Source organism: Oryzias latipes, chromosome 24 (genome assembly GCF_002234675.1).
Source record: "Oryzias latipes chromosome 24, ASM223467v1".
In the NCBI taxonomy this organism is placed as follows: Eukaryota; Metazoa; Chordata; class Actinopteri; order Beloniformes; family Adrianichthyidae; genus Oryzias; species Oryzias latipes.
In genome coordinates, this window is record NC_019882.2 from 15,508,217 (window position 1) to 15,531,162 (window position 22,946).

Sequence of the window (22,946 nt, forward strand, 5' to 3'; positions counted from 1 at the left end):
AGGGGTGTCAAACTCATTTTGGTTCGGGGGCCACATTTAACCCGTCTGATCTCAAGTGGGCCGGACCAGTAACATAAAAGCAAAATAACAGCTTAGTTTTTTTACTCAGTTGAAAAAAATGCCTCAATCAACATAGTAGCCTAATCACTTGGGGCCAATGGATCTCAAATAAAATTAATTTTATTTATTATTCAAATTAATACAGACTGAATATTTTACATCTGACACTGAAACAATGCAGAAACTTTTCTTTATGGTAAGTCTCTTAGTGGTGCTGAATGTCATATTCTTTGAGCACTGCGATGTTGATGACATACAAAGCATTTGGGTTTTGCATTCAGCTTTGTGAAAGAAAGAAAAAAACTTTTTTCCTGGAAGGCTCTTCACTCCACTTCACGTTTGACAACATTTTGGTCATTAGGGTGTCGCTAATGATCATCCTTATAGCAAGATAACAGCGGTAAGGCTCATAGGGAACCAAGGTGCATCCTACCCAGACGCAGAGCTGTTGTGTTTCGATTTTGGCACATGCAGATATTTGCTGTTTCAACTGTTTTTCCTTTCGTTTGCTCCCCCTAGTGGCGGAATTGCACATTTCGGTTATTTCTTTAAAAAATCCTAACTCGCCACAGGAATGGACTAGAAACTTGCTTTCTTTTTTAATCATCCTTATGATTTTTACTCTTCATGTGTGGGCCGGACTAAACCACCTGGCGGGCCGGATAAGGCCCGCGGGCCGGATGTTTGACACCCCTGCCCTACAGGGAACCCATGAGGAATGCCATTGCAACCCGTTACAACCAGAACCACTCCAGAACACGCTCTGTCGATTGAGGAATATAACATATTAAACACATCATCTTACGTATTTACAAATAGATTTTACAACAGATACTAGATATTTTTTAACATACTTACACGTTTCAGTGGTTTTCCTTGCGCAACCGGCTCCCATTTTCGAATAATTTAAATGCATTGCATTGTGGCTCATACGCATTACATTCTGGTCAATATTCGCCAATCTTTTTTTTTTTATTTTTATTAAACTTTTCAAAGACATAAATACAAACTCCGGCAGAAATATTCGCCAATCGAGTGTGCATCTATCCACACTGGTTTTTTTTCGTAGAGACTTCTGGGAAATTTCTAGTGCAGGCTGCCGATACACATCACCATAGCAACGCTTTTGACTGCCGTTAAATCTCGCGATAATCACCCAACTTCCGTTTCTACTGAAATGCCTTCCGTTTCTATCGAAATTTACAGTAGTATATGTGTGAGGATTTTGGTAGTGTGTGAGAGCATTTTCGATAGTGTGTGTGAGAGCATTTTCGATAGTGTGTGTGAGAGCATTTTCACATGTGTATGTGAGAGATTTCACATGTGTGTGAATGAATATATTTTCAGTTGTATGTATACAAGCATTTCACTAGTGTGTGAGAGATTTGATATGTGTTTATGAATGCTAATTCTGAATAATGTCCTACACGGCACTTCATATTCTACCACCAAGTTACTTACAACTTACTTACAAAGAATCACATTTGATGCACCGTTAATGTTTCTATGTCTCAAATGTTTTTGAAAAACAAATTTACTTTGATGTCATGTGTTGAGCTTTGTTAAAAATAAGCTTTAGTTGCTTTAATATTCCTTATTTTTTATTATTTATTATATTCCATGAATATTTTTTACTGGGATCATTATTTTTTGCAATGCTTTATTAGTTCACCGTGTATAACTTTATGGTGATGTATTAGCACAACTGCCCTAAACTTTAAAGATGTTGCAAACAAAGCATTGTGGGAAATTATTAATTTTGATTCCATTAGGGGTCACTCTCTTTTCAAAAGATTTACTTTATTGTGAAGTTAAAAATATATATAAGCATGCAAATGGGTTACAGAACATGAAATATGTATATGTTGCAATAAAAGCATTTTCTGTCATATTTAACATCAAACAGCAATACTGTGACTGTATTTTAAGGGAAAAGATACAGTTATATATTTTGTTGATTCACAGAGGATAGAAGATAATCCACCCAAAAATCATTCATGATAACGTTTATATTTTCCTTCTTTCGACTCCTTGGTTTAATTGCTTTGACAGAAACTTGAATCTCCATGAATCCAGAAGCAGACATATTTGGACATATTTTAGAGGTGTAATCCTGACTCCCACATTGTAATCCCTATTCTTACCTTCCTCCACCTGCACCCACTGATGGCCTGAAAACACCCCAATCACCCTCCTCTGCCACTTTGCTTTCCTTCCATTTCCTCCCTCTTCTTGTCTTAGCTATTTCTAATTGAATTTTGCTACACATTTACTAAAGAACTTTTTGAAAATGAAATGTCAAATACCATTTTCTTTATCATTTTATTTAAGTGACAGAGTGAGCGGTGTTTAAGAAAAATAAAAAGCATTTTGTAGGATTGTGTTTTCGTTTTTTCATTTTGGGTCAGCAAAGGCAGCTTCCTTTTGAAAATGAAAAAGCATTTCTGTTATTAACTTTTATTTTTTAATAATGTTACAGAAATGACAAGGACCACAGAATGGCAAGGACTCAGATGCAGAGTTCTTGGGAAAAACTTTTAATCTTGAGAACCTGAGATAGGCATAGGTTTTGGTAAGCAACTACACATGACAATCAGGCACAGGACAGAGGGAGACACCGACCATAAATACATATGAGGAGGGACAGCACAGGTGGGAACGATCAGGGATGATTAGGTAGACAGCTGTGGGGAAAACAGACATGGACAGGAAAGGTGGAAGGAACTTTCAAAAGAAAACAGGAAGCGACACACGAGGACACAAATGTCAGACAGGAACTTGACGAAACATGACAAGAAATGCTTCAATATAGAACACTCTTTTTGTGTATAAGTTATTCATATACACTGTAAACGTAAACAAATTAAAGTATACAGATGTACTTAGCACACATTTATTTTGACCCTCAGTAACCTTTTCTGGTATTTTTACAACTTCAACTTCTGGTGTTTTAATCATCCACTCCAGTAAGCATTCACTTATTTGTAAATGTGAGAGACGGGTGAACCACTGAGGTTAACACCCTTAACTTCCACAAATTCTGTCATTTTTAATTTTAAAACAGTGAGATGAGTCATTTTTCTGGAGAAAACTGAAGAGGATTTTATCTTGGTCCAGCTATTTTTGTTCTGTCAGGAAATGATGTGGTATCTGAGATGAAAGGAGGCTTTGCAAATAAACTATAACATTTAGACTTTTACCCAAAACAAGGCTAGTTAGTTTCATGAACAGGTTTACTTGTGAACATCACAACACATGAATATCTTTTTTCATATGTTCATTAACACAATGAATAAGGAAAACAACCTAACATATTTTATTTTGCTGGTGCGGTTACACGGAACTCACAAAAATGAGACAGGAACAAAGGAAATATTTTTTGGTTTTTAAGTCAGAAACAGGAAGCTGCAAAGTCACACCTGCTGTCTTGACGAGTGACCACTGATCAGAACAAGACTAACACACTGAATCTTAATATTTGCCAAAGGTCGGATCGCAGGACTGCTAAGGATCTGGTAGGTTGTTTCCCTCCATTTAGTGGTTGATATTTATTCAAAGAAGGCAGCATTTTTCTGCAACTCACAGACAACCACACTGTTAATCAGTATTCTTATGTATTTTCTGGGTTCTTTTTCATTTTTCGATGCGCTCAGTGCTGCAGTTGCTTTCTTACAGGACCTTTTAAATTTTTTTTTCATTTTTTAAATTTACACTGTATTTTGCATTTTGGGAACAGCTGCATGAATCCACTCTTGTATGCATTTATCTCTCATTGATTATATTGCAAAAATACTTTACAAAGATCTGAGCTCCAGGTTGTTGCACACTTAACATGACAAGTGGAGAGTCTTATGTCTTAGTCTCAACTGTTTTCACGGGTGGATACACGGTTTCTGTGGGTAAAAAACCTGTAGGCAGGTGACCCACACAATCATTTAAGTTTGCAGACTGTTCAGAGAACCCGTAGTGTGAGAATGTTCCTGCATATCTTAATCTATGGGCATGTTGCCGGTGACAATCTGTTACAAACACAAAGTAAAGGGTACGAGTAAGTAGGGGTGAGACGTAGGCATGTTAAAGGGACTTTTCAGTTTTTTTAAACCCTTCGTAACAGGTACAATTTTTCATGTATATATGCACCTTATGTTGTCCTTACAAATACATCTTAATACATTTACCCCACACAAGACAATGATAGAATCCATTTTTATGATGTCCCTTACGGTGGCTGCACGAACCACAAGGGGAAAAAAAAACATTAAAAAGGAAAAGAAAAATGAGAAATTTGTTTTATCAATTTGAAAGTAAACACTGGTGTCGCTTTTTCATGTTTTAATTGGAAAATTATTAGGTTTTGGAAATCATTTTTAGATATTTGCCATCAATACGTAACTATGCCATGCTTTATGAATGTGTGTATAGATGTATATTTGTTTGACTTCTTTAAAAGCGTTGTTTTTTGATAGCCTGATAAACCAATTTCAAGTCAACTATGTTGATACTGAAACAGACGAGAAATTAAAAGAGCTTTTATATCAGTTCCATTCATGAAAGGTAATAAAATGTAGTAATCCAGACTGTAAATATTTTAATCTCTCTTATGAAAATGATTTTTTTTAAATTCCCTTTGACATCAATTGCTTGATTTTTTTTCTTCTTTTCTGTATACTTTGATGTGAAATTTATATATTCATGTCAAAAATAGTATCAGTTTTTTATGATTTAATGCCATCAGAATGGACAAAAATCTCCTTTTTTTAGGTCTAAAGAACCTGTAGCTTAAAAGGTAATCAGATTACAAGAATTCAAAACGCTTTTCCTTCTTTTGCTTCAATTTTAATGCTGATGATTCTTTATTTTGGGATAAATGCCTGTAGCACAAAATATAGTGGACACTGTTTCCAGCCAATCCTAAATTTAAAGTCATTCCTTTATTTCCGGGCAACTTTGTTCTTGTAACTGTAAACAGACTTCTGTCCATCAGGCATGTTTGTGGTCAAATCTTTTTTTGGTTTGTCCCACTTCAGAAATGATCATTGACTTTAGGTCAGATATATTATCATAGTGTGAAACTTCTAAATTCCTGATTATTTTGTGTCTCTTAGGTCCATCATTTGTTTAGTGTTGGGCGTCATGGAGCAACTCAACTTGACTGCAGTAACTTCAAACATCTCCTCCTCTTCTGAACTTCTCCCTTCTCCTTCCATGGACTCCAGAGGTGTGCGGGGTGCAGTGATTCTGTCTCTCTTCTTTCTCCTGGGAGTCCCTGGAAACATTGCTGTCATCATTCTGAGGCCAAATTTTCAGCAGCTGTCCAGCATGACCCAGAGTTTGATGCTGAATCTGGCCGTGTCAGACCTGCTCTGTCTGCTGACTCTCCCACTGTGGATTTACAGTCTGCTCTACAGCTGGATCTTTGGTCTGCTGGCCTGTAAAATCCTAGCATATCTCTTAAGTTGCAGTCTTTTTGGAAGTGTGCTGATTACAGTTTTGTTGAGCTTTCAGCGTTACATGCTCGTAGTGCACCAGCAGTTTTACAATCAGAAAAAAATAAGATTGCTGTTTGTTTTGTTTTGGCTGGTAGTAATGATTCTCTCCATCCCTGCTTTGGTGGTTCATCAGTTGACCCCTGATCAGGAGTGGGTACGCTGCAGACAACACTTCTCCTCCAGAACCCAGAAGTTAGCTGTGCTGCTGACAGAGACTCTGGTAGGATTTGCTTCATGTTTTATTGTAGCATTTTCATACATTCAGCTTTACAGGAAGGTGAATCGAGCAGCATTTTTTAACAACCCTCAGACATCCAGACTGGTTACCAGTATCATTATAGTGTTTTTTGTTCTGTGGATTCCATACCACGCTGTAAATGTAATGAGAGTTGGAGCTACTGCTTTACACGATGAGAGACTTGAAAAACGTCTCACAAAGTTGCGGGACTTTGCTGTAGGACTGACATTTATAAACAGCTGTCTGAATCCACTCCTGTATGGATTCACTTCTCACATTTGTAAATGTCTGAACCAATGAGGTGGATGTTTCTAACTTCCACTAACTTTGTCACTGCTGATTTGAAAACGGTGAGAAGTACTTTGTCTGGATGCAACTGAAGAGGATTTTTTCCATCAGGTTATATTCACTTTGTCCCAGAAAGCTGGATACGATGTTGTAACTGAGCTTATTCATCTAAACCGTGTCATTCAACCAAAGTTCTAGTAGTTGGTTTAACTGTTTTTTGTTTTGTTTTATTTAAATAGTACTACTTGCAAACATCATTTGCATTTAGCCTGCAACAAAAGATTAATGAGGTACAAAGGTAAAGGAAATAATCCTAACATATTTTACATTCATGGCATTATTAGATTTGACACACAAATATGATTCAAGAATAAAGAAAATGTTATTCCTAGAATTAAGTATTGAGCAGAATGTTCCACAGTCAGACTTTCTCACATGAACAGTCACTGAGAGTTGGAAACGTTTTTTAATATAATTTTTTAGTCACATTGTGTAAATAAAAAATAAAAAAAGTGAATGTTCACTGTATGTCTGTTCTGTTTATAAGTGTGTATTTGGTTATAAATCTTCATTAAATGAATCCATCAGTGTAGGATGAAGCTTAAAGTGTTTGGATGATGCAAAAGGTAAGGCTGTATGTTCTTTATGACAAAATTGTTAGGAGTCTTTTTTGCTTTTTGAATAAATCATTGAATTTCTTTTGTTGTTCCTTTTTTTTGTTCTTATTTTATTGCACACTAATAATATTTACCCACTTTTTTTTTGATCAATCAGAAGACAGTCAGGACCAGCACCTTAATATGCATTTCGAATTTAATCTTTTTCGTTTTTATCTCAGTTTTGGGCCCTGACAGCTTTTTCTGATATGGGTAAAAACAGTCTAGGCTCAAAGATAAATGTAGTTTTCTGGAGTTTTTTTTGAACAAGTCGTCGGCGGTGATTGGCCGAGGATGTTCGTGAGGGCCATATGATGGGCCCTTTTCCAGGGCTCCGTTTCCCATTTTTGGGTCAGCCCCCAGGGGTGGCCTCTCAGAAGTGTTAATGTTTGAAGCGTCTTATAGTAGACCTGTCTATGCCTCGCCATTCCTGCATTCAGCAGCCTAATTCCTCGTGACCCTTTCTCTGTTTTTCTGTTTTGCACTTTTTTAACTTGTTCTGTCAAACAGCCGGGCAAACAGATGAGAGCTGAAGGCCTCTTGTGTTGGACATATTTTACTTTAACAACAGAGGTTATGAATGTTCTGACAAACCAGAGGTATGTCTGAATAAACCCCTTTTGTAATCGAGGTCAAACTTTATTAATTTTAATCATATTTTAAAATCTTGTGTGTTGGACCGTACGGAAAAGGAAAGGAGGGAAGAAGAGAGAGGGATGTTAGAAAAGGGGGGATAGAAGGGTGATTATAGAAGGGAGGGGGGGGGGTAAAACCATGAAGCAGCATAAAGCAACAAGTTTCTGGATGGGTATAATCATTACGGTGAGGTTCAGATGCAATACATGTCCATAAGAGCGGGCCTGTCCACACACACACTCAAATGCCACAAACATACCTGTTGGCTCCAAAAACGTACACAATACAAATAATGTTCCCACATGCATACCTATGCATTTGAACCAACTAGTGTGAAATATTTCATTCAATCATGCAAAGTATTTGTGCAAAGGTGATCTAACATCTGTGCTTGAATAATTGTTCATGTTCTTCTAAAATGGATGATGGCATGTAAAAAGAAGGAGGGACAGTGCCCAGTCATCCCCGCACCAAGACCCCCACCACAGCAGCAGCTAGAATCCCCCCAACGGCCCGCACGGCAGCGAATAGAGAAAAACCGCGATCACATCCTCCACCCAGACCAGGGCAGGACTGCCGTGTGTGTGCATGTATGTGTGTTTGAATTGGAGTGTATATTTTGAGGGTTAAAGGGTGTGTGTACTAAGGGGGTGCAGTTAAATTGGTGGGTGGGACACTGAGAGGACATCTCCTGCTTGCTGGCAGTGATGTTCAAGCACCCCCCCTACCAAGGGTCCTACATGTCTAAGGTGCAATTAAAACCATACGGCAACCATGGGAGGGGGTGTCACCTAGAGCGACCCCTTTATACTATGAGCAACTTTTATCCCTGGCCGTAGAAATAATATTGCTGACGCTCTCTAGCTTCAAATTCCTAGAGTTAATTTTGTGTCTGCAAGCCAATCCTCACAGTCTGCCCTTCTTTTCAAGTAGATCACACTCGACTAAAAGCATCTCCCAGAGACTTGTTGTTGTCCGCCTCTAGATACATGAGGCTCAACCCAGCTAAAATACTATTTAAAATTATGATCCCTCATGGATCGCCTATGGTTTTATCTTTGCAAGTATCCAGTCATCCCTTTTGCCAGCGCTTTTGTTGTTCACCTATTTGAGAACCGCCGATATCAAATCCAGCTGAGCTGCAGTCCAGTTCTGCTTGAGATGTCGAACTTCCTCATTTGAGAATCTCCTTGGACACCCTTTTATTCGCCTGCTCCTCAATGACCTTCTAAAGGTTCGTCCCTCCGGGAATGACAAAAGGTTACCGCTGCTCCACTAGATTATGTGTTCCCTACGTGGCTCTGTATTCAAACCGAAGTGGCCCTATGGTCAATGGTGCTGGGTCACACATAGCAGTTCTGCTAAGTAAGTGTAACAGGATGAGTTAATTGGGCTCCCAGGTGTAGGCACTCCAGTCCTGGTGCTGCTAATTAGCACCAGGCCACCTATATGCCGGGACTGAGCTGGCTTCTGCTCATTCCTGCCTGAGACTGCCTCCCTGGGTTCCTGCACCTGGAAGTGCAGTGCTGTGGATGTCACCACTCTAGGTCATACAGCTGGTGGGCGTGTGACTGGGCTGGAGGCGAAATGGGAACGGAGCGCATTGCTCCGGTTCCTTGTGATATCCCCCACTGACTGGTATGTGTGTGATGTGTGCCTCTTCACCCTGCATGTCCTCTGGTTGCAGAGGTAATGCCCTGCTGCCTGTTTTTTGGTTTGCCTCCACAGGGTGTTTGGTGGAACCCGCTGCTGCTGTACAGAGTTTTGGTCCTTTTGGTGGAAGTGTCCGTAGGTGTTCTCTACACGGCCTCCTCCCCCCCCCCATCCGCTTGGGTGGTCCAACGAGGGAGACGCTAACGGCGGCGTCTGCTCCCCCCTCCCACTTCGTCTACGGCCAACCACGTGGCTCCTGGGAGTTGGAGGCCGGTAGTGACGTGTGTGTGTGTACACCTGCCGCTTCCTGACCACCTGTAACAAAAGGACTCGGGTACACAAACTGGGACTTCACTGGTTTGCTGTGTTTTGCTTGTTTACACCTATACCCCTGCATGTTACTGTTGTTTGTTCTGTTCCAGTGTTGATGGTGTACCTGTGCTGTCAACAGGTGGGCTTGAGGCCCTTAATGTTATTTGTTTTACTCTGTTTTAATTATTTATATGAGGCTCTTACTCTTATCTGGTTTTACCCTGTTTTTTAATTATTGATATTAAAACTATTTTTTAAGCCAGAACCACGTCTCCACCTGGTTGAGTCCTCAGTTTTGTTTGGTGTGCCTAACCGTTCGTGTTGCCACAATTGCTTGAATTAAACCACTTCAAATCAAAAAAATGTGTGAAACTACTAAACCTGTGATGCTTTCACAAACTCTCTTACTGCTGAGTCACTTTTTCGTAGAAAACAGTAGAGGCTCTTCTTGGTCAGGGTATCTTTGCTCTGAAACAGAAAGCTGCAGATGATGTGGTAGCTGATGTTTTTCAAATAAACTCTGACATTTAGTTAGTTCAACATGCTTTTTTTAATTGTTCTACCTGCTAACATCTTTGTTCATCTGTACAGCAACAGGGTAAATAAGGTAAACAACCCTTACATCTATTACTGCATATCACTGCTTTTGTTACACTCGATTCACAGAAATAGGAAGAATTGAAATGTTCCTGTTAGAATGTGGTCAGAAACAGGAAACTGCACAGTGAGAACTGCCGACCACTGAACAGAACAAAACTAAGAAACTGAGTCTTAATACTTGACAAAAGCTCAGTGGATGAGCTAATAAACCTGCTGCATTTGGAACCAGCCGTCTGCCTGTTCTTGTGACAGAATAGTTTGCCTAACATGGATGCAGGATCAGGAGTTCCTGGTTTGACTGACCCCGTGGGGTTTGCTACTTTTTGCTGAAGCACGGTCGCTAGCTCTAATGTCTGAACTCCGGGACTGAAGCTATTATACCCGTTAAGCACCCTGCCTGTCAGCATCACATCCACTACGACGTCCCCTATCGCAGCGCGCCTAGCGCAGCTCCCCCCATGCACAGGGACTGAGAATGGCCCTTTCGGACAAATGCAATGGTGCAGTGTAATCTATTACTGCACCAACAATTAAGCCTCTATCCCCTGAAAGATGCTAAAGTGTTGGGCTTCTCTTTACCTTATGTGGGTGGTATCATACACAAGTTTGGGTCCTCTACCAGAGGCCTGGCGCTTGAGGGTCCTGCGCAGTCTCTTAGCTGTTCCTAGCTCTGCGCTTTTCTGGACTAGGATGTCTTTGGTCTTTTCAGGGATCTGCTATAGCCACTCCTCCAGCTTGGGGGTTACTGCCCTGAGTGCTCCAATTACCACCGGCACCACTGTTACCTTTACCTTCCAGGCTTTCTCCGGTTCTTCTATGAGTCCCTTGTGTTTTTCCAGTTTCTCATGTTCCTTCTTCCTCATGTTCCCATTGCTTGGCACTGCCACATCCACCACAATGGCTTTCCTCGGTTCTTTATCACCATACAATACTTGCTAGTGTCGTAAGTAGTTTTTGTCATGAACTACTGCTATCAGGCATTATTTTTAAAAATAACTAATGTTTTAAATAATGTTTAAAATAATGTTTTAAGAATGATACAATTATTTTAAAGCCTAAACATATTCATATTTTAAATCTGTATCATAATCTGGGTTGATATATTCCATGAATTATACATTTTAGTCTTTAAAGATTATTATTTTTAGCCAATGCAGACACTTGTGGCTTGTACATTTTCATGAGATGATGCACAAAATAATGCAAGATTCGTTTAAAAAGACGTACAGTCTACTGTTGGATCAGTGACATTTATAAACAGCTGTCTGAATCCACTCCAGTATGCAATCACTTCTCATAAATGTGAGAATTAAATGCATACTGAAGTGGGTTCAGACAGCTGTTTATAAATGTCACAATTTGTCACCTTCTTAAAATAATTGCCTAAGTCATTTTTTTGACAAAAATGTATAAATTCTTTAGCATAAATCTTCTCCTCATGATGCTGGCCATCTCTGGTAAAATCGCCTACATCCTCAGTGAAACAGAAACTGTCATTCTACTCATAAGTATAATTGCCCATGTCAAGAGTGTGATTCAGGCAATTTTATTTTTTTATGATTTGGCTGGGGGAATGGTATGTTGTTCTGCCATATCTAAAGGCAACTTGCAAAACTGGGAATCCTAAATGTAGCTTTATGAAATAGACCGCAAAATAATGTATCTCAGGGTAACCACACATTTTTGAAAAGTCACATGGCCAGTCGTACGTCACCACTTTGGTCACAATAATTAACATAAAACAAACAAAGTTGCAGAGGGATCCTGCTGCAATTCAGTTTTTTTTACCAACTGAAGCTCAAAGATGGAAAAAAGTGTTAAAGTGTGCAAAGTGAGCTTCTCTTGGTCATCCTGAAAAAAACTTTTGGAAAAGGACTATTAATAGGGATTTATTTGACTCATGTGTCTCCAAGAAGATGAAGCGAGGCAAGGGAAGTCTCAGGACAAGAATTCTACCAATGAAGAGAACTCTCTTTGGACAATGGACTTGCAAGCTGTGCTACTCTGTCCAAAAACCCAAGCCAGCAGTCCATATTGCAAAACTAAACTGCAGGTCTAAACCTTTACCCTTTTCAACTTGGGTTCAAAGAAAGCTACTGCTGCATTTGGGACAAATCGGAAGGTGACGTGTGTAGTGAGGTGTTTGCTCATCTTTAGTATTGTCGTTTTGAATGTCTGATCCATGGCTATCCAGAACTTAAGGAGATCATAGTGTGAAGTGATGATTGCCGTTATCAGAATCCGAATGCAAACTCTGACCTTGCAAGGAAATATGGGGTACTAATAGCTCAGAAATACCTTGTTGCAGGTCTTAATGAAATGTAACAGCATTCATTCTACTATTAAACAAATAATAGTTAGCAGATATTTTCACCCCAAGAGACTGTGTCATAATACTTCAGATTGCAAGTATAAGGCCCTTAACATGTGAAAATGCTTAAGCACTATGGGTTCCTGAAACTTCATAGATTTTTCTTCTTCAGCATCAGACCAGGCAAAAAAGCTTGATATCCAACTGTGCATTATTTGCAGGCTCTTCAGATAAGCAGTGGTTCAAGGTCCATTCAGACTGTCCCTCTCAAGAAGAAAGTTCCAGAACCTCCAGTCCAGAAGTCCATCACTCCTTTTACAATATCCCACACTGATAGGCATTAGACATGAACCCTACAAAGAAGAGCTGAAAAGATAAGTGAAGACATGCACATTCCTCCTGAGCATTATGCTTTGTTAGTGTGTTAGTAATGTTTTATTCCTAATAGAATAGAACATACCAAAATCACAGACATGTTCAAAAATTTGCCTAAGTCATTAAATTCTCCCATGTTCCATGTTTGAGTGACTTTGTTTTTAGTATGTCAACAGGCATCTGTTGTCAAAGCTATTTCAATTAAAATTGTTAGTAACTATGGTATATTCAAAAAACTGTTAAGTTTTTTGCATTTCTTGAAAAATCTAAAAAAAAAATGACTTAGGCAATTATTTAAAGAAGGTGTTAATTTGTAATTGTGAGAAACCACTGATGTCAATGCTCTTAACTACCACAAACACGGACACTGCTGCTTTTAAAACAGTGAGATGAGTCATTTATCTAGAGAAAACTGAGGAGGATTTTATCTTGGTCCAGTTATATTTGTCCTGTGAGGAAATTATGTGGTTTCTGAGATGATGTAGTTAAGGAGGTGTTGCACATAAAATTTAACATTTAGACTTTTAACCAAAACAAGGTTAGTGGTTCCATGGATAAATTTACCTGTGAACATCTTTTTTCAAATGTGCATCAACAAGATATTAAAAAAAAAAGAAAATAACCGTATCATCTTTTATTTTGCTGGCATTGTTACACAGAACTCACAAGAATTGTCACGGTGCCTGTGTCAGCCACCTCCCCCTCCCAGCGCTCCTACTCCTTCTCTGCTGATTGGAACCAGCTGTCCTGCATCTCCTCATCTCCTGCCTGCCTTCTTAAGGGTTCTCCTCTCCAGTATCCAGCGCCAGTTTGTTATACCCTCTCCGGTGCTTATGTCTGGCCTTTTAGTATCTGCTAATCAAGTTAAGTTACTTTACTTACCTCGCCTTGTGCTCACCTTCAGGTTCTTCCACCACTGGTCACGCTGGTTCCTCTGTTCAGAGCCTCTCTCCACACTCCAAGCTGATTCCGCCGTCCTCGGCGCCCACGCCTCATCTCAAGCTGGTCCCACTGTCCTCGGCGTCCATGCTTCGCCTCAAGCAACTCCGCCGCGTTCTGCGTCCACGCCTCACGTCACTCCACCATCCTTGGCGTCCACGCCTCGCCTCAAGCCGCTCCGTCGTCCTCTGCGTCCACGCCTCAAGCCGCTCCGTCGTCCTCTGCGTCCACGCCACGCTCCTCAGGATCCACGGTTCACCGTGCTCCTAGAACTTCAGATCTTCCCCCCGAAGATTACTCCAACTCAGTTCTCCAAGAAACTCTGCAAAATCCCCCTGGAGAAAATAAATCTCTTGCAAACTATTCTTGGTCGTGAGTTTTTTCTGGGTTTCAGCAACTGGATTTGTCTCGTCTATGACGATCACGACAAGAATGAGACAAAAACAAAGGAAATGTTGTTTTCTTAAGTCAGGAACAGCAAGCTTTTGATGAGTGACCACTGATCAGAACAAAACAAGTCTTAATATTTGACAGACGTTCAGTGGATCACAGTGCTGCTAAGGACCTGATAGGTTTTTTTACTATTTTTGGTGGTAGCATTTTGATTCACTTGCCTCCAGAAGAAGGTAAAGCATGCAGGCAGCATTTTTCCACAACTCACAGACAACCACGCTGTAAATCAATATTCTTTTGTACTTTCTGGGTTCTTTTTCATTTTTCGGTGCGGTCAGTGTTGCTGTGCTGTCTTACACATCGAGTAGCTTTTAAATTTTTCATTTAAATGTAATTAACATTGCATTTTGTGAACAGCTGCATGAATCCAGTCTTGTATGCATATATCTCTTATTGATTATGTTGCAAAAATACTTTACAAAGATCTGAGCTCCAGGTTGTTGCACACTTAACATGACAAGTGAAGAGTCTTATGCCTTATTCTCAACTATTTTACAGGTGGAAACAAGGTTTCTGTGGGTAAAAAACCTGTACGCAAGTGACCCACACAATCATTTAAGTTTGCAGACTGTTCAAAAACCCATAGTGCGAGAATGTTCCTGCACATTTTAATCTATGGGCATTTTGCCGGTGACAACCTGTTACAAACACAAAGTTAAGGGTGAGACGCAGGCATGTCAAAGGGATTTTTCAGTTTTTTAAACCCCTCGTAACAGGTACAATATTTCATGAATATTTGCAACTTATACTGTCCTTACAAATACATCTTAATACATTTATTTTACAAAGACTATTTACAAATCTGCTGTGTTCTGATAATGGAAAACGTGGCTGATTTATAAATACTTAAATTACAAACACTTTGGTGTTGATTTAATGTATTTGTTCATAAATAAACCCCCAAGTTATTTGTTCTTGCCAATATTTATTTTTTGTTTTTGTGCCGCTGAACGATTAACGGGCTCTTGCGAGGAGGCATTTTTTTCTGTAGTTTTCTTACAGCTTACTGTAAATGGCTTTGAATATGAATCTGTCCGTGGTTCTGGCAATAATTCAACCGTTTTTCGTGAGATCATTTTATATCGTCTCCCGTCCCGCAGGAAAAAAAACACGCATTGGTATTGATATTATTAAAGAGATTCATGTCCCTCCTCCAGCCTCATCTTGTCATGCATTCCTCTTTAGTGTAATGTGCAACTTAATTATTAAATATATTCTCACAAATCCTGTTCGGTTAAAAGTGTGCGTGTTCGCGTGCAGACAGACGGCCTGAAGCGCGCTGAACCAGCTGGTAAAGATGCAGGTCAAAGTCATTTGAATTTATGGAGGAAAAGTAACATTAATGGTTCAATAGAGCTGAAAATCTATAAATTAATTTTTCCCTGACGGAAGAATACTTTTTTTTTTAGCTTCAGCCTTTTCCCGTTTTTGCTGTTTTGCACCTCAGTGGGGCATCGGCACGCAGATCTGAACACCATGCGTGTCTCACGATGAACTTCGTTTGAGGTTCTTTTCTGCTTCATCAATTGACATCATGTCCCTGCCAGGAAACCTGCTCCTTCCTTCCTCATCCAGCGCAGTGTTGCCAGATAGAGTCACAGATCTTTCATCCTTCTGCTGCCCCGACTATCGTGTCAACCTACGATGACCGTAGCACTGGGAGTGCAGGGAAAAACAACTCTCAGCTACAGAGGATATGAACAGGTGAACAGGTAGAGAGGAAAAGCAGGTAAAGAGGCGGAGGAGGGGCTTTGGCTTTAAACTCTGTTAGAGAGATGAAAACACGGGCGTCAGATTCAGACGCAGCTTTCACTGCAGGAGTTGAAGCAGAGACTTTCTCTGTGATGATTTTATGAACTCACAGATGGAAACATGATTACTAAGTAGAACTTTTCAAAATAATAAACCTGATCTCACCACATTCTTCGCGTCTAGCATGCATTAATGCACACATCGCTCCATGTAGCGATCAGACCATAACCTCTAGCTGGTAGCTCCGCCCACACGTGACCGCAGTATCAGGCTTTAAAGAACACAATTTCTAAGAGGCGGGGCGTTGCACACCCCCAACAACAGGTTAGATGACAGTGGCCATTAGGCGCCTCTACCTGGTGCCTTCACGGAGCCTCAGTACCTAAGACTCCAACAGCCGCACAGCCTAACGTAGTCCGCTAATATATATTCATGAGATATTCATGGCAACACTAATCCCGCGGGTTTTCTTTCTGCCGCCCGCCCGCAGCACAATTCAAACCGCCTAATCCCGCGAGATTTGCAGCCCTCTACATCGATCCACACTGGGTTTTTTGTAGAGACTTCTGGGAAATTTCTAGTTCAGGCTGCCGATACACATCAACATAGCAACGCTTTTGACTCTCGTTAAATCTCGCGATAATCAGCCAACTTCCGTTTCTACTGAAATGCCTTCCGTTTCTATCGAAATTTTCAGTAGTATGTGTGAGAGGATTTTGGTAGTGTGTGTGAGAGCATTTTCAGTAGTGTGTGTGAGAGCATTTTCAGTAGTGTGTGTGAGAGCATTTTCAGTAGTGTGTGTGAGAGCATTTTCAGTGGTGTGTGTGAGAGCATTTTCACATGTGTATGTGAACATTTCACATGTGAGAGATTTCACATGTGTATGTGAATGAATATATTTTCAGTTGTATGTATACAAGCATTTCACTAGTGTGTGTGAGAGATATGTGTTTATGAATGCTAATTCTGAATAATGTCCTACTCGGCAGCTCATAATTTTATCTTGGTCCAGCTATTTTTGTTCTGTCAGGAAATGATGTGGTATCTGAGATGAAAGGAGGCTTTGAAAATAAACTATAACATTTAGAGTTTTACCCAAAAAAAAGCTAGTTGGTTCCATGAATAAGTTTACTTGTGAACATCACAACCCATCAATATATTTTCCATATGTTCATCAACACAATAAATAAGGAAAACAACCCTAACATCTTTTATTTTGCTGGTGGGGTTACACGGAACTCACAAAAATGAGACAGGAACAAAGGAAATGTTTTTTTGTTTTTTTTTGGATTTAAGTCAGAAACAGGAAGCTGCACAGTCACACCTGCTGTCTTGACGAGTGACCACTGATCAGAACGAAACTAACACACTGAGTCTTCATATTTTCCAAAGGTCGGATTGCAGGACTGCTGAGGACCTGGTAGGTTGTTTCCCTCCATTTAGTGGTTGATATTTATTCAAAGAAGGCAGCATTTTTCTGCAACTCACAGACAACCACACTGTTAATCAGTATTCTTTTTACTTTCTGGGTTCTTTATTATTTTTCAATTCGCTCAGTGCTGCAGTTGCTGTCTTACACAGCTAGGACCTTTTAAAGTTTTCATTTAAATGTAATTTACATTGTATTTTGCATTTTTACATTGCATTTTGTGAACAGCTGCATGAATCCATTCTTGTATGCATTTATGTCTTCTTGATTATGTTGCAAAAATACTTCACAATGATCTGAGCTCCAGGTTGTTGCACACTTAACATGACAAGTGAAGAGTCTTATGCCTTAGTCTCAACTGTTTTCACGGGTGGATACAAGGTTTCTGTGGGTAAAAAACCTGTACGCAGGTGACCCACACAATCATTTAAGTTGCAGAATGTTCAGAAAACCCATAGTCCAAAAATGTTCCTGCACATTTTAATCTATGAGACTGTTGCCGCTGACAACCTGTTACAAACACAAAGTAAAGTAAGTAAAGTAAATCTTTATTTATGTAGCATTTTTTTACTGAGAGTGACTCACAAAGTGCTTCACGATTTTAAAACAATATAAAATCAGTAGCGATACCCCATAGAACACACACAGGCATAGAAGTACACAAACAAACAGGCAGAAGTGAACACAAGTAAAAGTCAGCTAAAAGCTCTCCTAAATAAAAGCGTCTTAACTTGAGCTTTATAACACTCGACTGAGTCAATCTGGCGCAGAGACAGGGAGAGGTCGTTCCAAAGTCGGGGAGCGACTGCCTGAAAGGCGAGGTCTCTCCCTAGTTTTAAAATAAGTTTTTGGAACACATAAAAGATTTTTATCAGTGGACCTCAAAGAACGTGTAGGAGCGTAGAAAGTTAAAAGGTCAGAAATTTAGATCAGGGTTTGTCTGTGCAAGGCTCTAAAAGCTAAAATCAAAATCGTAAAATCTATTCTAAATTTAACAGGAAGGCAATGTAGAGATAAAAGCAGAGGGATCGGTATGAGTGAGCTTATTGGTTCCAGTTAAAATCCTTGCAGCAGATTTCTGGACCAGTTGGAGACGTTTAAGAGACTTTTTGTTAACAAACAAAAGGGTAAGAGTAAGTATTGGTGAGACGCAGGCATGTCAAGGGACTTTGCTGTTTTTTGAAACCCTCGTAACAGATGCAATATTTCATGAATATTTGCAACTTATACTCTCCTTACAAATACATCTTAATACATTTACCCCACACAAGACAATTGTAGAATCCATTTTTATAATGTCCCTCACTGTGGCTGCATGAGCCACCACGGAAAAAAAATATTAAAAAGGAAAAGAAAAAGGGAGAAATTTGTTTTCAATCAATTTGAAAGTAAACACTGGTGTTGCTTTTTCATGTTTTGATTGAAAATTATTAGGTATGGAAATTATTTTTAGATTTTTACCATCAATTCGTGACTAATTATGCCATGCTTTACAAATGTCTGTATAGATGTATATTTGTTTGACTTCTTAAAAGTACTGGTTAGCCTGTTAAACTAATTTACTAGTCAACTATGTTGATACTGAAACAGATGAGAAATTAAAAGAGCTTTTATATCAGTTTGCATTCATGAAATAATAAAATGTAGTAACCCGGTGTGTTAAATGTTTGAATCTCTCTAATGAAAATGATTTGACTTTGACTTGATTTTTTCTTTTCTGAATACTTTGATATGAAGTCTATATATCAATGTAAAAAAATCTTAGTTTTATACGGCTTTAGTTACCTTCTGTTTTACATTTTAGCACATTGATGTACAGTAATAAAGAAACAAAAATCAAATAGTATCAGTTTTTTATGATTAAATGCCATCAGAATAGACAAAAATCAACTTTTTTAGGCCTAAAGAACCTGTAGCTAAAAAATAATCAGATCACAAGAATTCAAAAGTCTTTTCCTCCTTTTGCTTCAATATTGATCTTGTTGATTCTTTATTTTGGGATAAATGCTTGTAACACAAAATATAGTGAACACTGTTTACAGTCAATCCTAAATTTAAAGTCATTCCTTTTTTTTATTCCTTGGATTTGTTCTTGTAACTGTAAACAGACTTCTGTCCATCAGGCATGTTTGTGGTCAAATCTTTTCCTGCCTTGTCCCACTTCAGAAATGATCATTGACTTTAGGTCAGATATATTATCATAGTGTGAAACTTCTAAATTCCTGATTATTTTGTGTCTCTTAGGTCCATCATTTGTTTAGTGTTGGGCGTCATGGAGCAACTCAACTTGACTGCAGTAACTTCAAACATCTCCTCCTCTTCTGAACTTCTCCCTTCTCCTTCCATGGACTCCAGAGGTGTGCTGCCTGCAGTGATTCTGTCTCTCTTCTTTCTCCTGGGAGTCCCTGGAAACATTGCTGTCATCATTCTGAAGCCAAATTTTCAGCAGCTGTCCAGCATGAGCCAGAGTTTGATGCTGAATCTGGCCGTGTCAGACCTGCTCTGTCTGCTGACTCTCCCACTGTGGATTTACAGTCTGCTCTACAACTGGATCTTTGGTCTGCTGGCCTGTAAAATCCTAGCATATCTCATGTGTTGTAGTGTTAATGGAAGTGTGCTAACTATAGTTTTGTTGAGCTTCCAGCGTTACATGCTCGTAGTGCACCAGCAGTTTCACAGTCAGAAAAAAATAAGATTGCTGTTTGTTTTGTTTTGGCTGGTAGTAATGATTCTCTCCATCCCTGCTTTGATGGTTCATCAGTTGACCCCTGATCAGGAGTGGGTACGCTGCAGACAACAATTCTCCTCCAGAACCCAGAAGTTAGCTGTGCTGCTGACAGAGACTCTGGTAGGATTTGCTTCATGTTTTATTGTAGCATTTTCATACATTCAGCTTTACAGGAAGGTGAATCGAGCAGCATTTTTTAACAACCCTCAGACATCCAGACTGGTTACCAGTATCATTATAGTGTTTTTTGTCTTGTGGATTCCATACCACACTATGAATGTATTGAGAGTTGGAGCTACTGCTTTACACGATGAAAGACTTGAAAAACATTTTGCAGAGTTGCGGGACATTGTTATACCACTGATATTTATGAACAGTAGTCTGAATCCACTCCTGTATGGATTCACTTCTCACATTTGTAAATGTGTGAACCATCTAAACCAATGAGGTGGATGTTTCTAACTTCCACAAAGTGTCACTGCTGATTTTAAAACAGTGAGATAAGTACTTTGTCTGGATGCAACTGAAGAGGACTCTTTCCATCAGGTTATATTTGCTTTGTCCCAGAAAGCTGGATACGATGTTGTAACTGAGCTTATTCATCTAAACCGTGTCATTCAACCAAAGTTCTAGTAGTTGGATTAACTTTTTTTTTTTAAATTCTATGTAAATAGTACTACTTGCAAACATTATTTGCATTTAGCTTGTAACAATAGATAAATTAGTAACAAATGTAAAAGTAATTAATGCTAACATATTTTATATTCATGGCAGTAATAGATTAAACACACATGTATGATTTGAGATTAAAGAAAAGGTTATTTTTAGAATAAAATTTCAAACAGAATGTTCCACAGCCAGACTTTTCTCACATGAACAGTCACTGAGAGTTGAGTCTCAGTGACTGTTCATGTGAGAAAAGTCACTGAGAGTTGAGTCTTATTTTAATGTAATTTTTTATTCACATTGTGTAAATTAACTGCCTTGCATTTGAAGTGAATGCTCACTGAATGTCCACTGAATGTCTGTTCTCTGTATAAGTGTGGTGATAATTCTTCATCAAATAAATCCATCAGTGTAGGATGAAGCTTAAAGTGTTTGGATGATGCAATAAGAAAAACTGCATGTTATTCATGATAAAAATGTTAACAGTCTTTTTTGCATAAATCATTGAATTTCTTTTGTTTTCCCTTTCTGTGTTCTTCTTTTATTGCACACTAATAATATTTACCCCTTTTTTTGATAAATCAGAAGACAGTTAGGACCGTCACCTTAATATGCATTTTGAACTTAGTCTTTTTCTCAGCTTTGGGCCCTGACAGTTTTTACTGATACAGGTAAAAAACAGTCTAGGCTCAAAGATAAATGTAGTTTTCTGGAGATAGTTATGAACAAGTTGTCAGCGGTAATTGGCTGAGGAGGTTCGTAAGGGCCATATGATGGGCCCTTTTCCAGGGCTCTGTTTCCCATTTTTGGGTCAGCCCCTAGGGGTGGCCACTCGGAAGTGTTAATGTTTGAAGCAGCTCGTTATAGACGACAGAGGAAGGCCTCTTGTGTTGGACATATTTTACTTTAACAACAGGGGTTATGAATCTTCTGACAAACCAAAGGTATTTCTGAATAAACCCATTTTGTAATAGAGGCCAGATTTTATTCATTTTAATCATATTTGAAAATCATTTGTGTTGGACCAGACGGAAAAGGAAAGGAGGGAAGAAGAGAGAGGGATGTTAGAGAGGGGGGGATAGGAGGGTGATTATAGAAGGGGGGGGGGGGGTAAAACCATGAAACAGCATTAAGCAACAAGTTTCTGGATGGTTATAATCATTACAGTGAGGTTCAGATGTAATACAAGTCTACATGGGCGGGGCCTCTCCACACACACACTCAAATGTTATAAACATACCTGTTGGCTCCAAAAACGTTCACATGTCAACATGTACACAATACAAATAATGTTCCCACATGCATACCTATGCATTCAAACCAACTACTGTAAAATATTTCATTCAATCATGCAAAGTATTTGTGCAAAGGTGATCTAACACCTAAATGGATGATGGAATGTAAAAAGAAAGAGGGAGAGTGCCCAGTCATCCCCACACCAAGACCCCCACCGCAGTGGCAGCTATAACCCCCCCAACGCCGGCACAGTAGCGGATAGAGAACATCCGCCCCCCATGCCAGCAGGACCGCCGTGTGTGTGTGCATGTATGTGTGTTTGTATTGAAGTGTATATTTTGAGGATTAAAGGGTGTGTGTACTAAGGGGGTGCAGCTAAAATTGGTGGGTGGGGCACTGAGAGGACATCTCCTGATTACACACAGTGATGTCCAAGCAACCCCCCTACCAAGGCTCTGACATGTCTAAGGTGCAATTAAAACAGAGGGGGGGGGGGGGGGGGGGGGCTAATTCACACGGCAACCATGGAAGGGGGTGTCACCTAGAGCGACCGCTGGCACCAAGAGGGTTGCCCTGCCCCATCACAGAGCCACAGACGGAGTGATCCCACCCCAAGGTGCAGATGGGTAGCTCATCTAGTGAAGCTGGACCACCCCCTTAGCAAGGTCCCCCACCAACCCCCCCAGTACTGGCAAGAAGAACCCTCCCCCAAGTCAAGCCAGACCACCACTGTACCCCCCCACACTCGAGCCTGGAAGACCACGCAGCACCCTAGCCATCCCACCCCCTAAGTCCTGGAGTTAGCTATGGGAGACCAGAGAGACTGAATTCAAACAACAGATTTCTTTATTGACTTACATTCATATTTTTCTTGTTTTTCCAGTTTATTAAAATAGTTTTTTTAGCAATACAAAGAGTTATGAAAATGATAGATGCCACTCCTCCTTCTATATCGATGGCACTCATGTCAACAAGCACGCAAATTAACGGTGAAGCCGTGATTGAAACCTTAAGCCTGACTGATAGATCGGCACATACCTGCCGCCAGAGAGCCTGGACAGGCGTGCAGAACCACAGTGCATGCATGTAACTGTCGGGTAGATTACTGTCACAGTGCTGACAAAT

General features: G+C 39.7%; 1 protein-coding gene and 1 long non-coding RNA gene across 2 annotated transcripts; both read left to right on the forward strand.

Moving 5' to 3' along the window:
* The first annotated feature begins 2,630 nt into the window (after nucleotides 1–2,630).
* LOC110017779 lies at nucleotides 2,631–6,572 on the forward strand. The gene is made up of 2 exons (XR_002872931.1): nucleotides 2,631–3,575; nucleotides 5,166–6,572. It is a non-coding gene; the product is annotated as an uncharacterized LOC110017779 (long non-coding RNA).
* A 10,152-nt stretch (nucleotides 6,573–16,724) lies between these two features.
* LOC110017773 (leukotriene B4 receptor 1-like) lies at nucleotides 16,725–21,026 on the forward strand. The gene is made up of 2 exons (XM_023953125.1): nucleotides 16,725–17,182; nucleotides 19,436–21,026. Exon 2 carries the CDS (start codon nucleotides 19,464–19,466, stop codon nucleotides 20,364–20,366), a length of 903 nt encoding a protein of 300 aa, XP_023808893.1. The 5' UTR covers nucleotides 16,725–17,182; nucleotides 19,436–19,463; the 3' UTR covers nucleotides 20,367–21,026.
* The last annotated feature ends 1,920 nt before the right edge of the window (nucleotides 21,027–22,946 follow it).

What these genes read in the sequence shown, in the direction of transcription:
- LOC110017773 (XM_023953125.1), top strand. Translation starts at nt 19,464, where the DNA reads ATGGAGCAACTCAACTTGACTGCAGTAACTTCAAACATCTCCTCCTCT.